This window comes from Oryza sativa, chromosome 11, assembly GCF_034140825.1.
Source record: "Oryza sativa Japonica Group chromosome 11, ASM3414082v1".
In the NCBI taxonomy this organism is placed as follows: Eukaryota; Viridiplantae; Streptophyta; class Magnoliopsida; order Poales; family Poaceae; genus Oryza; species Oryza sativa.
The window spans coordinates 5,553,160-5,569,133 of NC_089045.1; the positions used below are offsets into that span (position 1 = coordinate 5,553,160).

At 48.5% G+C, this 15,974-nt stretch overlaps 1 protein-coding gene across 2 annotated transcripts; it reads right to left on the reverse strand.

Annotated features, from left to right (window-relative positions):
* Positions 1-219: 219 nt before the first annotated feature.
* Positions 220-15,187, reverse strand: LOC136353998 (uncharacterized). 2 transcript variants are annotated; one of them, XR_010737646.1, is made up of 5 exons: positions 14,093-15,059; positions 1,941-2,105; positions 1,676-1,859; positions 936-1,016; positions 220-487 (listed from the first exon to the last, which is right to left on the reverse strand). XR_010737646.1 is itself a non-coding variant. In XM_066305494.1 (5 exons), the coding sequence occupies exons 1-4, from the start codon at positions 14,600-14,602 to the stop codon at positions 955-957; spliced, it is 912 nt and encodes a 303-aa protein (XP_066161591.1). In that variant the 5' UTR covers positions 14,603-15,187; the 3' UTR covers positions 220-487; positions 936-954. The 2 variants fall into 2 exon arrangements, 1 of the variants encoding a protein (XP_066161591.1); XM_066305494.1 differs by having other exon boundaries at positions 1,941-2,096; positions 14,093-15,187.
* Between the last annotated feature and the right edge of the window lie 787 nt (positions 15,188-15,974).

Below are 15,974 nucleotides of genomic sequence, written 5' to 3' on the forward strand. Positions count from 1 at the left end.
ACAAAAAAAAAATGCAGTGACAAGTATACATATCATCAAAGATCAATCAATATTGCAGTGAGTGCGTATTTTGAAACTTCACACGCGTTATTTGCATGCTGGAGCATCACACATACACACAGCAATATTAGAGAACAGAACTTGCCTCCGCAGCAAAAACATGCAGTGATAGTGCATCAGCAACTACATGCCAGAAATTAATTTACCAGTTACACCGTATTCAGGAGATAGTTCATGCTATATATAAAGTGCACTAGATATGGAAGTCATCTTCAAATTTTTATATTTACACTAGAAGTGAAAATTCTGAAATCCATCCTGCAAATAATGATCCTGGTTGTCAAAGCACACCAACATAATGGCTGCATACATAAACCACATGTTTCAGAATAATCAAGAGATAGTGCTACGATCAATCCATCAACGAGAAATTTTGTCAACACTCAGCACTGCTGAAGAGCCGAATCCATGGAAGCACCACTGACACCTACAAGAGAGAAATGGCAAATGGCATTCACTTGGTAAGAAAACTGGAGTATAGTGCTTTGACAACTCCTCCTATATGCTATTGCTCTTAATTTTGGGTTAATGTTTTTGTGCCATAAGTTGTTAGATACATCCTAATTTTTAAATGCAGAAGCAATGGAGAATCAGTAATCTTCCTTTATTTGAAAGAAAATTCCAGGAAAACAGGTGGTATTAAGGAACAGATCAGTTAAATTTCAGTGTAGCAGAAGTGGTGAACTGGTGACCTTTCAGGGCTATAGAAACAACATTTCCAGAAATAAAAGGCATTATAAGGTTGCATCAACACTGCAACTTAACCAGGACAGAAGTTGTGAAATAAGGTGAAAGACACTGGACTAACAGTGAGCCTATGTTTAATCCTATCGAGTGAAAATGCCATTATGTCTCTATAGACAACAGCTCCATACCTGTTCCATGAAAGACATACTAGAACCATGAACGGTCTTGATAATTCTTGGACTTGATGCCAGTACACACAAAACTAAAACCTGTAAAAAAAAGAGGCAGTCAACTCAGAGAGGGGAGGTCATGTCATAGATAATGAGAAAATTAGTTTACTTAGGAAAGATCCATAGAATTTTCTTTGACAGCATGAACACCACCTGTCCCAGCATGCAAAATCATCTAAATACTGAAATGTTAAAAGTATGTTACTAAAATATTATGACTAATTATTTGATCGCCTATCTGATATGTACCATCGCTAACTAGAGCATCCATGAACAAGTATAACAGTGCTCATATTAAAACTAAGAAAAAAAAACTAAATAAGCATATGAGATGTAGCAAGAAATAAAGTGAGAAAGCATATTCAACACAGTCAAGGGGAAGCATAGCTTCACTAAAGAATCAGGTATTCACACATTTGTTTGTATGAGCAGGATCAATGTGGCAGCATATATTCAACCAAAATGGGATGAATAGAAGGATAGTACTTGCACAAATTGGCAGCAGCATAAGTAAAAATAGGAGAGCATTCACAAAAGTTTCAATAGATAGTGCATGTATGACTTAGCAAATACTGTTAAACTCACAAATACTCGTTGCATACTGTGATTAAGTCAGACTTACAACATTTGACTATGGATAGTGCTAACTGGCTTTGTAACTGAGTAATAGGAAGCATGGGTATTTATAGATAACTCACAGTCAGAACATTGAATACTAATATTCTCTAGTGGTACGCCATTGGCATTCAAGATCTTCAAAATTTTTAGAACAATTCCATCAACATTTTTGCACTCGATTTCAACTTTTTGAAGATGACTAGCTGCAAATGATTGTTCCCATGGATTGTAACTGTCATCCATTACCCCTAAATTGTTGGGTACCTGAATCTAACAAATATTTTAGTAAATAAATCAAGCACAACCTAGATAGCACAGGTATACATGTACAGAATATAATAATACCTTTGAAAGATTAAGCGTAAGCTTTTCAAGAAGTGGTGCGTGTTGGAGAAACCAAGTTAATGCACTGAGGTCAGGAGGCACAAACCATGATTTGAGCACCAAAGTCTTTAACTTGCTAAAAGGAGGGCACAATTCTAAATCCCTGTTGAAAAGATACTACACAAACTGCAAGGGCACTAGATCAAATAACAAATATACAGAAAAAAATTAAAATACAAACAGCAACCATATCCTAGTAAATGTATGATGAAAAAGGTATAGAATTTATCATTTTGTAGGTTCATCTAATTTATAGAGAAATATCCATAAGATTGCCGAACTGAATTAGTCAGCAATTACTAGCTATCTAGTATTTTTTTTAGTTGGATAATATAAGAAACTCCGAAACATTCGGTAATGATATAGCATGAAAATCAGGAAAAATTAGATTGAGACGTGATGATTTCTAAGGAACAAATGAAATATGCTTACGCGTGAAGTAATATGTTAATGCAATTTAGGTATGGATATGGTTACAGCACCACCACCCCCCCCCCCAAAAAAAAAAAAGGGGGTAAAACTGAAGAGTTAAGAGTAATGAGAGAGGAAACTACAAGCATACCACTTTAGGGAAAGCTAATGTCACGCCCTGAAGTTTTCCCCCTTTTTGCTTGCTTTAAAAATTGGCTAAATAAACCGTCCGAAGAAATTATCTTAATTAACCTAGAGCTAATTCCCTAATTAATAAATGCAAATAATAATCGGAATCGGCATGTGGAATTTTTTTTTGGATTCTACATGTCACAATATGTTAACAGGATTTTTAGTGGAATTTTCAGAGCCTTGGAAATAATTTTTACCAATTAAAAATCACCAAAGTGCAATTTTTAATCCCAGGAAAAATCCTTTCTTCTTTTTCCTTTTCTTTTCCTTCTTTTTCTCTATTGGGCCGTCGGCCCACTCCCTCCCGCGCTCGGCCTCTTTTCCTTTGGGCCGGCCCGTTCTCCTTCCCCCTCTCTCCGGGACGCTGACAGGTGGGGCCCACCTGTCAGGTCGTCCCCTTCCTCCAGCCACCCGCCTCCGACGGCAACCGCCGCCGAATCCGCCACGCCGCCGCCTCCTCCGCTCTTCCCGCGCCCACGCCGCGCCGCTCCCGCGTCCCCCCCCCCACGTCGCAGCCTCTTCCCCCGCACCTCCCGGCCCGCGCGCGCGCTCGAGAGGGCGGGATTCGATTTCGAATCCCACCCCTCTTTCTCTCTCTCCTCCCCACATCGCCGGCCAAATCGGCCACCTCCCCGGCCACGTCCGCCCCCTCCCGCACCTATAAATCGCTCCCCGCGTCTTCCTTTCTCGTTTTTCGCACTCGCCGCGCCCTCCCGTGCTTCCTATCGTCGCCGCGCCGCTCGCCCCTTGCGCCGCCGCCTACCGCCGTCTCCGGCCACGCGCCGCCGCCTCTATAGCCACCGCCGTGCCGCGCAGTCGCCGCCGTCGCGCTCACCGAGCCCGCCCGCACCTCGGCCACCATTCGGTTGCCGCCAATCGTCGCCGAAGCGCCGTTTCCCTCGCACGCCGGTGAGCTCTCCATTTCCACCCAACTCCGGCCGGCTGCTCTAGCCGCCGTGGTCGCTCTCCCTACCCCTAACCCCTCTTTGTTTTCTCCTAGCGTGCCGCCGCCGCCCATCCGCACCTCGGCATCGCCGGTCGTCGCCGCCGCTTTCTTCCTTCGCGCCGGCCGTCGTGCTCATCGGTGAGGAATCCCCTCTCCCCCTTCCTTTTTCCCCCTTTCCCGTGTGCGCCGCCGGCCTTCGCGCGTGTGCCGTCGCCTTCAGCCGCTGCCGCCGCCTTTCGGCCGTCGCCGCCGCTTCCCGCACCGCCGGTCACCGCCGTCGGTGGCCGTGCCTCGCCGCCGCCTCGCCTTGGCCGCCGGTCGGCTTTGAGGCCGAGCCGAGCCCGGCTGGCGCCTCCCTCTCCCGCCCTGTGCCGCTGCCCAGTGGGGCCCACATGCCAGCCGCCCCCTCCCTCTCCCCTTGTGCCGCTGCCAGTGGGGCCCGCCTGTCAGCACAGCCGCCCCCTCCCCTTGCTGACGTCAGCCCTGGGGCAATATTGCGCAATAATTAATTAAGGACTTTTCTTTATTAGTAAAAACACAGTTTATCTTCTAAAATTCATAAGTAATTCATCCGAGCTCCGTTTAAGTCCATTCAAGTCTCAGTAAATCAAGAAAAATGCAAAGAATCCATTAAAAATGGTTTTGTTTCCTGTTTCTGTAGACTTATAGCATGTTTTGCTTGTGTGCTTTGTTTGTCGCGTAGGTTTCGGCCGTTTCGTCGATCCGCGGTTTCTCGAAGACGTTGCTGAGGTCTCATCAGTGCGAGAGCAAGGCAAGTCATGCAATACGTTTGATCATATTGTACCCAATTTACAAATATCCCGCATTTCTATTAAATGTTGCATTCTTTTACAATATCATGTGGAATGGGTCCTATTACTCAGCCATTTATTGTTTACCATATGCCATTGATAACCTGGGTATCAAAATGACTAGATGTGGGTTTAGGAAATGCTTAGCCATGCTTAGTTCAACTAGCACACAAATGGGGATCACCTTATTACATAGACTTCGTCTATTGGCATAGCTTTAGATTGGTGCCACCGCAATGGTGTTAGTTAATTAAAATACACTGAATGGTGGGCTGTGGGTGCATGGTTTTGCTGGTCGCACCCATGGCAGTTAAGGACCGGTTCACGGGAAACCCTGGGAGACTTACCGTGCTTACCACAAGCGGGAGTGGGTAACTGCTTGATCTGAAGTATAGCTCGACCCTTTCCTAGGCACCGGTGGCGAGGGTGGGCGTGATGGAGTTGGGTCGGCCGGGGTGTCCGGTTGTCCAGCTGCCGGATTCACCGCGGCGCAAGAGGGGACCGCCCACTGCCTTTTGAGGGGTGGGGGTGAAACCTTAGCGTGGTGTGGATGGTTAGGGGAGGGTTATGTGGAGGGTCTTGTCACGATTTCCCCCTTTGCAGTATCATGGTGATACTTCGGGGCATGGCGACATGTGTGGAATCGTGTCTTGTGGGTACAGTTGTACACCTCTGGCCAGAGTAAAACTATTCGAATAGCCGTGCCCGCGGTTATGGGCGATCAACCAGATTCACCGTGATTAGTCTCACCCCTAGTTTAGCTTAATGAACTGGTGTAGTTCAGGTGGTTGGTTGGGCCTGTTGCAACGTGGTGTAGCGTTGGACAGTGTTTGGTTAATATTGATTAATTACTACAACTGTTTTACTGCCTTCAACTACCGTTTTTAAATGCTAGCTTTATGCAAAAGAACCTCTAGCCTCCTTTGGTTACATCCTGCATCATACCTCCTCTTCCGGTATGACTTGCTGAGTACAGTGGGTAGTACTCAGTCTTGCTCTCTTTTCCCCCACACCAGAGCTGAAGATCTTCCTAGTTGGAGCTGTTTTGTCAAGTTGGTTTCGTCGCTGCCGTCAAGGATTGCCTGTGGAGTGGAGCCGCCCGCTGCTGAAGTCAAGCTTCCCGGTTTAGCTCGCTTTTATCTTTTCCGCTGCATTTGTAATCTTTTCTATTTTTGTAAGACGTGGATCTGTATGTCAACAATTGTCGTTTGTGTACCCTGGCTGGTCCTGGACAGGGATTTAATGCACATTCAGCTTAGAAATTCTGGTTCGAGAATTTCTGGGCGTGACAAGTTGGTATCAGAACCGACCTTGACCGTAGGACAAGCCAACTGGAAACCTAAGAGCCCTCTGAACCCCTTTTTCATCTGCATATGCCTTTTTGCACCTGGAATTGTTTCGGGAAAATTTGGAGTTTTGCCTCTTTGGTTTGCGGGAAAAATCTTGGTCGTTCTTTCGGATCGGATTTTTTTTTAAAAAAAAAAATATTAGCTCAGTCTAGGGCTTTAGAAAAATTTTAGTTGGAGTTTATTCGACAGTCAGTCGGGAATTTATTGGGGGTTATGCATTAGGTCGTGTCTATATTCGATGGGGGCAATGTTATGCGCATCGTTTTCCATGCAACTAGTCTATGCATTAATTTATTGTTTAGTTGCATTAGTGTCTTTATTTGAGTTCATGAAAAATGTTCTATGCATAAAAATCATCATGCTCGGTTATTTATTTGAGTTTTCTTTTGCTTTGTTTAATTTGGGTTTGAGCATGGATTGGTTCCTATCCCTTGTCTACTTTAGATGTCAGTCCTATCCCTCGTTTGCAAGCGCCGCCTCGAGCTTCAGAGTCGCCGCCCTTAGCTTTATCGTCTTCTTAGTCTGGTTGCTTGCTAGTTTTCGTGTTTAGGTTTGTTGCTTGTGGGCTAGTCGGCGGCCGATATCATGTGTCAGTGGTATGACTGCCTCAATTAGGAGTTGCGTGCCTCTTTTTCAGTGTTTTAATCAAGATTAAGATAATTGCACTTAAATTCATAAGCAAGATTAGTTTCTGAGCCCCCTGTTTTTCTTCCTTTTCTCATATTTCTACCTATCCCCTTCAGATGGAGACAAGGAATGGTTCACGCGACTCGAACAACGCCAGTGGCAGCGAAGAGCCGATCAATGGAGCACGTGCCAACGGTGCATCTGACAACAGTCCGTCCCCACCGCCCGAGAACCCAACAATTGCTCAGGTGTTGGACAATCAGACTCAGATGATGACAATGATGATGCAACAGATGCAGCAACAGTACCATCAGGTGTTGCAGCAGGTGCAGCAGCAAGCACAGCTGCAGCAGCAGAACCTGCAGTTTGGTCCTCCACCTCCTCAGTCCAAACTGTTAGAATTTCTTCGTGTCAAGCCGCCCACCTTCTCAAGCACCACCAACCCAATCGAGGCCCACGACTGGCTTCATGCCATTGAGAAGAAGCTGAATCTTTTGCAATGCAACGAGCAGGAGAAGGTTGCTTTTGCTACACACCAGCTACAAGGTCCCGTTTCTATTTGGTGGGACAACTACATGGTGACCCGTCCAGCTGGGGCAGAGGTTACTTGGACAGAGTTTCGTCATAGTTTCAATAAAGCACAGGTTCCCGAGGGAATTGTGGGACAAAAGAAGAGAGAGTTCCGTTCCCTGCAACAAGGAACCAGAACAGTTATAGAGTATTTGCATGAGTTCAACCGCCTCGCGCGCTACGCCCCTGAGGACGTGCGTACCGATGCCGAGAAGCAGGAGAAGTTTATGTCTGGTCTTGATGACGAATTGACCAACCAGTTGATCTCTAGAGACTATGAGGACTTTGAGAAGCTTGTGGACAAGGCTATTCGTCAAGAGGAGCAGTGTAACAAAATGAACCGTAAGAGGAAGGCAGCCCAGTTCAGGACTCCCCAGGGGAAGTGTCAGAAGCCTCGTTACACGATGGGACGTCACGGTGGACCTTCCACCATGATTATCCGACAGCACCGTCCCTACCACCCGGGTAGCTTCAATAAGACCCACCATAGTGATAGTCACAACAACAGTGGCAGTCACAGCAGCCTCAACCCGACTCCAAGTCCATTAATGATTCCAGCTCAGTCAGATCAGCCAGCTCTGCCAGAACAGCCCAAGAGGTTGGTAGAAAAACCCGAACTCTGCTTCAATTGTAACAAACCCGGACACACGGTTGGAAAGTGCCCGAAGCCAAGACGTGCCGGACCCAAGTTCGTTCAGGCCCGTGTTAATCATGCATCTGCAGAGGAGGCGCAGTCAGCACCAGAGGTTATATTGGGCACATTCCCCGTCAACTCGACACCGGCAGTAATATTGTTTGATTCTGGTGCAACCCATTCCTTTATTTCCAAGCGTTTTGCTGGTGCACATGGGTTATCTTTAGTGAAGCTTAAGATACCTATGCGAGTGCATACTCCTGGAGGTGGCATGACCACAACTCACTACTGCCCATCTGTGACAGTTGAAATTCAAGGGTCGATTTTTCCAGCCAACCTCATTCTTCTCGAATCCAAGGACCTAGACGTCATACTTGGAATGGATTGGTTGACAAGGCACAGAGGAGTGATTGATTGCGCCAGCCGCACCATCAAGTTGACCAATGCAAAAGGAGAGGTGGTAATCTTCCAGTCCCCAGTGCCGCAGAAGCCAGGGATTAGTTTAAACCAGGCTGCTGGTGAAGAACAAGAGGTAGCAGTGGAGAAAACCACTAAGAAGCTGGAGGATATTCCCATAGTCAGAGAGTATCTAGAGGTTTTTCCGGATGATCTGACAACAATGCCACCAAAAAGGGATATCGAGTTCCGGATTGACTTGGTACCTGGAACTGCACCGATCCACAAGAGGCCTTACAGAATGGGAGCCAACGAGTTGGCGGAGGTCAAGAAGCAAGTCGATGAACAGTTACAGAAGGGATACATCCGCCCGAGCACGTCGCCTTGGGGTGCTCCGGTTATCTTTGTGGAAAAGAAAGACAAAACCAAGAGGATGTGCGTTGACTACCGCGCACTCAATGAGGTCACCATCAAGAACAAGTATCCTTTGCCAAGGATTGATGATCTGTTTGATCAGTTGAAAGGAGCTACGGTGTTCTCTAAGATAGACCTGCGATCAGGTTATCACCAGTTGAGGATCCGCGAAGAGGATATTCCAAAGACAGCATTCATCACTCGGTACGGGTTGTTCGAATGCACAGTTATGTCTTTCGGACTCACTAATGCACCTGCCTTCTTCATGAATTTGATGAACAAGGTGTTTATGGAATTTCTAGACAAGTTTGTCGTGGTTTTTATCGATGACATACTTATCTACTCCAAGTCCGAGGAAGAACATGAGCAGCATCTTCGGCTGGTACTTGAAAAGTTAAAAGAGCACCAGCTATATGCCAAGTTCAGCAAGTGCGACTTCTGGCTTAAGGAAGTTCAGTTTCTCGGTCACATCGTGAATGCTCAAGGAGTAGCTGTGGATCCAGCCAATGTGGAGTCAGTTACCAAGTGGACCCCACCAAGGACAGTCACTCAGGTTCGGAGTTTCTTAGGACTTGCGGGCTATTACCGCCGGTTCATTGAGAACTTCTCTAAAATTGCTAAGCCAATGACACAGCTATTGAAGAAGGAAGAAAAGTTTATCTGGTCTGCTGAATGCAATAGGAGTTTTGAAGAACTCAAACGACGGTTGGTGTCTGCACCAGTCTTAATCCTGCCTGATCAGACGAAAGATTTCCAGGTCTATTGTGATGCATCTCGCCAGGGGCTAGGATGTGTGTTGATGCAGGATGGCAAAGTGGTTTCTTATGCTTCACGGCAGATGCGTCCTCATGAAGGCAACTACCCGACGCATGATCTGGAATTAGCCGCAGTTGTTCATGCTTTAAAGATTTGGCGGCACTATCTCATCAGTAACCGTTGTGAGGTATATACAGATCACAAAAGTCTAAAGTACATCTTCACTCAAGCTGATTTGAATCTCAGACAGCGAAGATGGTTGGAGCTGATCAAGGATTATGATATGGGAATACATTATCATCCCGGCAAGGCTAATGTGGTTGCAGATGCCTTGAGCAGGAAGAGCTACTGCAATGTTGCATGGGTAGAGCAACTATGTTGCGAGGTTCAACGCGATCTGGAACATCTGAACCTTGGTATAGTTGAGCACGGATTCGTGGCTGCCCTAGAGGCACAGCCCACACTGGTGGAGCAGGTTCGCATAGCTCAAGCAAGTGATCCTGAAATAGCAGAGCTCAAAAAGAACATGAGGGTCGGAAAAGCCCGAGGTTTTGTTGAGGACGAACAAGGAACAATCTGGATGGGAGAAAGATTGTGTGTACCCGAAAACAAGGAATTAAAAGACCTGATACTAACCGAGGCTCATCAAACTCAGTATTCCATTCATCCCGGTAGTACTAAGATGTACCAAGACCTCAAAGAGAAGTTCTGGTGGGTCAGCATGAGAAGGGAAATAGCTGAATTCGTAGCACTCTGTGACGTCTGTCAACGAGTAAAGGCAGAACACCAAAGGCCAGCAGGTTTGCTACAGCCACTTCAGATTCCAGAATGGAAGTGGGAAGAAATCGGAATGGATTTCGTCACCGGTTTGCCCAGGACGTCATCGGGGCATGATTCTATTTGGGTAGTCGTTGACCGACTCACCAAAGTGGCTCACTTCATTCCGGTGCACACTACCTACTCAGGGAAGAAATTAGCAGAACTCTATCTGGCAAGAATTATGTGTTTACATGGAGTACCTAAGAAGATCGTGTCTGATCGAGGAAGCCAATTCACTTCAAAGTTCTGGCAGAAATTACAAGAAGAATTGGGAACCCGGTTGAATTTCAGCACCGCTTACCATCCACAAACAGATGGCCAGACCGAGCGAGTCAATCAAATACTAGAGGATATGTTGAGAGCCTGTGCGCTTGACTTTGGTGGGGCATGGGACAAAAGCTTGCCGTATGCTGAGTTCTCGTACAACAACAGTTACCAAGCTAGTCTGCAGATGGCACCATTTGAAGCACTGTATGGACGGAGGTGTCGTACTCCGCTCTTCTGGGATCAGACAGGGGAACGCCAGTTGTTTGGTACAGAAGTTTTAAATGAGGCAGAAGAGAAAGTCAGAGCTGTTAGGGAAAGATTGAGAATCGCGCAGTCTCGGCAGAAAAGCTATGCAGACAACCGCCGAAGGGAGCTCGTTTTCCAAGTAGGGGATTATGTGTATCTCCGTGTCACTCCGCTCAGGGGAGTACATCGCTTTCAAACCAAAGGAAAGTTGGCACCACGCTTTGTGGGACCATATCGGATTTTGGAACGTAGAGGTGAAGTTGCTTACCAGCTCGAGCTTCCCTCCAACATGCTTGGCATCCATAATGTGTTCCACGTCTCCCAGTTGAAGAAATGTTTGAGAGTTCCTGAGGAACAGGCAAGTCCGGATCAAATCGAAATCCAGGAAGACTTGACGTATGTGGAGAAGCCAACTCGTATCCTCGAAACCAGCGAGAGAAAGACCAGAAACAAAGTAATAAGATTCTGCAAGGTTCAGTGGAGCCACCACTCAGAGGAAGAGGCCACTTGGGAAAGAGAAGATGAGTTGAAGGCCACCCACCCGCACCTCTTCGCCAGCTCTTCCGAATCTCGGGGTCGAGATTCCGTTTAAGGGGGGTAGGAATGTCACGCCCTGAAGTTTTCCCCCTTTTTGCTTGCTTTAAAAATTGGCTAAATAAACCGTCCGAAGAAATTATCTTAATTAACCTAGAGCTAATTCCCTAATTAATAAATGCAAATAATAATCGGAATCGGCATGTGGAATTTTTTTTTGGATTCTACATGTCACAATATGTTAACAGGATTTTTAGTGGAATTTTCAGAGCCTTGGAAATAATTTTTACCAATTAAAAATCACCAAAGTGCAATTTTTAATCCCAGGAAAAATCCTTTCTTCTTTTTCCTTTTCTTTTCCTTCTTTTTCTCTATTGGGCCGTCGGCCCACTCCCTCCCGCGCTCGGCCTCTTTTCCTTTGGGCCGGCCCGTTCTCCTTCCCCCTCTCTCCGGGACGCTGACAGGTGGGGCCCACCTGTCAGGTCGTCCCCTTCCTCCAGCCACCCGCCTCCGACGGCAACCGCCGCCGAATCCGCCACGCCGCCGCCTCCTCCGCTCTTCCCGCGCCCACGCCGCGCCGCTCCCGCGTCCCCCCCCCACGTCGCAGCCTCTTCCCCCGCACCTCCCGGCCCGCGCGCGCGCTCGAGAGGGCGGGATTCGATTTCGAATCCCACCCCTCTTTCTCTCTCTCCTCCCCACATCGCCGGCCAAATCGGCCACCTCCCCGGCCACGTCCGCCCCCTCCCGCACCTATAAATCGCTCCCCGCGTCTTCCTCTCTCGTTTTTCGCACTCGCCGCGCCCTCCCGTGCTTCCTATCGTCGCCGCGCCGCTCGCCCCTTGCGCCGCCGCCTACCGCCGTCTCCGGCCACGCGCCGCCGCCTCTATAGCCACCGCCGTGCCGCGCAGTCGCCGCCGTCGCGCTCACCGAGCCCGCCCGCACCTCGGCCACCATTCGGTTGCCGCCAATCGTCGCCGAAGCGCCGTTTCCCTCGCACGCCGGTGAGCTCTCCATTTCCACCCAACTCCGGCCGGCTGCTCTAGCCGCCGTGGTCGCTCTCCCTACCCCTAACCCCTCTTTGTTTTCTCCTAGCGTGCCGCCGCCGCCCATCCGCACCTCGGCATCGCCGGTCGTCGCCGCCGCTTTCTTCCTTCGCGCCGGCCGTCGTGCTCATCGGTGAGGAATCCCCTCTCCCCCTTCCTTTTTCCCCCTTTCCCGTGTGCGCCGCCGGCCTTCGCGCGTGTGCCGTCGCCTTCAGCCGCTGCCGCCGCCTTTCGGCCGTCGCCGCCGCTTCCCGCACCGCCGGTCACCGCCGTCGGTGGCCGTGCCTCGCCGCCGCCTCGCCTTGGCCGCCGGTCGGCTTTGAGGCCGAGCCGAGCCCGGCTGGCGCCTCCCTCTCCCGCCCTGTGCCGCTGCCCAGTGGGGCCCACATGCCAGCCGCCCCCTCCCTCTCCCCTTGTGCCGCTGCCAGTGGGGCCCGCCTGTCAGCACAGCCGCCCCCTCCCCTTGCTGACGTCAGCCCTGGGGCAATATTGCGCAATAATTAATTAAGGACTTTTCTTTATTAGTAAAAACACAGTTTATCTTCTAAAATTCATAAGTAATTCATCCGAGCTCCGTTTAAGTCCATTCAAGTCTCAGTAAATCAAGAAAAATGCAAAGAATCCATTAAAAATGGTTTTGTTTCCTGTTTCTGTAGACTTATAGCATGTTTTGCTTGTGTGCTTTGTTTGTCGCGTAGGTTTCGGCCGTTTCGTCGATCCGCGGTTTCTCGAAGACGTTGCTGAGGTCTCATCAGTGCGAGAGCAAGGCAAGTCATGCAATACGTTTGATCATATTGTACCCAATTTACAAATATCCCGCATTTCTATTAAATGTTGCATTCTTTTACAATATCATGTGGAATGGGTCCTATTACTCAGCCATTTATTGTTTACCATATGCCATTGATAACCTGGGTATCAAAATGACTAGATGTGGGTTTAGGAAATGCTTAGCCATGCTTAGTTCAACTAGCACACAAATGGGGATCACCTTATTACATAGACTTCGTCTATTGGCATAGCTTTAGATTGGTGCCACCGCAATGGTGTTAGTTAATTAAAATACACTGAATGGTGGGCTGTGGGTGCATGGTTTTGCTGGTCGCACCCATGGCAGTTAAGGACCGGTTCACGGGAAACCCTGGGAGACTTACCGTGCTTACCACAAGCGGGAGTGGGTAACTGCTTGATCTGAAGTATAGCTCGACCCTTTCCTAGGCACCGGTGGCGAGGGTGGGCGTGATGGAGTTGGGTCGGCCGGGGTGTCCGGTTGTCCAGCTGCCGGATTCACCGCGGCGCAAGAGGGGACCGCCCACTGCCTTTTGAGGGGTGGGGGTGAAACCTTAGCGTGGTGTGGATGGTTAGGGGAGGGTTATGTGGAGGGTCTTGTCACGATTTCCCCCTTTGCAGTATCATGGTGATACTTCGGGGCATGGCGACATGTGTGGAATCGTGTCTTGTGGGTACAGTTGTACACCTCTGGCCAGAGTAAAACTATTCGAATAGCCGTGCCCGCGGTTATGGGCGATCAACCAGATTCACCGTGATTAGTCTCACCCCTAGTTTAGCTTAATGAACTGGTGTAGTTCAGGTGGTTGGTTGGGCCTGTTGCAACGTGGTGTAGCGTTGGACAGTGTTTGGTTAATATTGATTAATTACTACAACTGTTTTACTGCCTTCAACTACCGTTTTTAAATGCTAGCTTTATGCAAAAGAACCTCTAGCCTCCTTTGGTTACATCCTGCATCATACCTCCTCTTCCGGTATGACTTGCTGAGTACAGTGGGTAGTACTCAGTCTTGCTCTCTTTTCCCCCACACCAGAGCTGAAGATCTTCCTAGTTGGAGCTGTTTTGTCAAGTTGGTTTCGTCGCTGCCGTCAAGGATTGCCTGTGGAGTGGAGCCGCCCGCTGCTGAAGTCAAGCTTCCCGGTTTAGCTCGCTTTTATCTTTTCCGCTGCATTTGTAATCTTTTCTATTTTTGTAAGACGTGGATCTGTATGTCAACAATTGTCGTTTGTGTACCCTGGCTGGTCCTGGACAGGGATTTAATGCACATTCAGCTTAGAAATTCTGGTTCGAGAATTTCTGGGCGTGACAGCTAACAACTTCAATTCCGTAGCTTCCGTCAAGCCCTTATGAAACACGCATTCATCATGCCCATCGTAGTCGCGACAAGCCATACATTCATCATCTTCGCAATCATTGTAGAAACCATTTAAACATTGATCATCACAACCATAACCAAGCCTAACTGTTGCAGTCGCCAATGACGGCATGCCGTCGAGCCGAGGAGCCCTCCCCGAATTTTTATCGAAGAAGAATGAGAGGAGGCTAGGGAAAGAGATCCAAAACCTGTGGCTGGTAAAGAATGAACAGAACATGATGCTCAGATGCTTCACGGATGGGGAGCACATCTCCAAAGCATCCATCTGGCAACCGTGCATCTTGAGATCCAACAATGCCGGACAGCTCGTGAAATCAAGAACCCGGTTGCTAGCCCGGACACCCTGAAGCTCCAAGAAAGTGAGGTTTTGGGAGACGAGGTGTTCGTCGAAGATCTGGAAGGAATTCCGGGAGTTGACGAAGATTATGAACCGGAGCACCATGGCATGGTGGCGGAGAGCGCTGCGGATCCAGCGGTTGCCACGCCGCGCTTCGCCGGGGGAGGGCTCGTCGAGATCGAGATCGAAAACGCAGGTGTCCAGCGGCGCGCCGCCGCGGCGGAGGCGGAGCAGGCGGTCGACGAAGCGGGCGAACGCGTTTGGCGGTCGCCCACCCCCTGGGGCCGACGACGCGGACGGCGGGCGCGGACCTCCAGAGGTCGCGCCAGCGCCTGGCAAGCACGCAGGTCCGCACCGCGTCCCGCGACGGCAGGAGGGAGAGGACTTGGTGGAGGAGGTCCTCCGGGAGGGCGCTGATGCGGTCCTCACCGCTCGCCATGGCGCGCGGGCTCTTCCTTGCCGGTCGGGCACTCCGTCGAACAGGTGGCGTGCGTCGCCGCCGGGCGCCGGCGCTGCGAGTGGCGACGCCAAGAACCGACGAGTGCCTGGATAAAATGGGTGAGAGTGAAGACTGAAGGTTTCAGTCAGTCAAAGAAACACTAGAATTAATTCAATTCTCCCCAAATTTCTCCTTTGCGTAGAGTTGTCACATAATTATGCTTCTAAAATGTTTTTTCCTTCAACAAGTGAAACCAAATAGAAAAAAGAATACGAAGTGAGCGCAACTCAACTAGTTAGCTAGTTAGGTTTCTTATAATTATGAAATCAGCTCACCCAGGTTCAAGTTGTAGATTTACACGGGTGCTCGTATTTACAATTAAATTGTTCTTTCGGTGGTACCTATCGACAAACCTTGACAGTGAGGCGTCCGTGTTGACTTCGTCAATCTCAAGATATTTCAGCAGCAGATGACGTACATGTCGGTGACAGCCAAGAAGCCACAGATATGGCGCGTAATAGCCATCGGCAAGAACAACGGTGATGAAGGAAGGAAGTAGAGCCCCAAGGGTAATTTTGTCCAGGATGCGTCTGGTTGAGAGTGATATTTTATTGTTCTTTTTAAGTAGTGGCATTTGGCCACGAAGCCACTTTTGATGATGGTGTAATCCTAAATTTCTCCTTTAGTTATGGGTATATAATTCAAGAAATTTTCCACTAATGTTGTATCGGGCATATGAGGTAATGTACTAAGGGCCCCTTTGAATCGCGGGATTGAGAAAACGTAGGAATAGGAAAAACTTAAGATTTTGATAGAATGTAGGGCCCCTTTGATTTGGAGGAAAAACATAGGAATTTTAGAGGATTTCAATCCTATAGGAAAATTTCCTATGAAACCCTTTGAAGCAAATGATTGAATCCTATCTAAGGGCCCCTTTGAATCGCAGGATTAAGAAAACGTAGGAATAGGAAAAACGTAGGATTTTGATAAGAATGTAAGTGTAAGGGCCCCTTTGAATCAAAGGATTTATCTAGGAAT

Coding starts and splice junctions, on each gene's coding strand:
- LOC136353998 (XM_066305494.1), bottom strand. CDS start 14,602: ATGGTGCTCCGGTTCATAATCTTCGTCAACTCCCGGAATTCCTTCCAG. Junction 1,860..1,940: donor TTACGCTTAATCTTTCAAAG/GTATTATTATAT, acceptor TGTTAGATTCAG/GTACCCAACAATTTAGGGGT. Junction 1,017..1,675: donor TAGTATTCAATGTTCTGACT/GTGAGTTATCTA, acceptor TTTTTTTTACAG/GTTTTAGTTTTGTGTGTACT.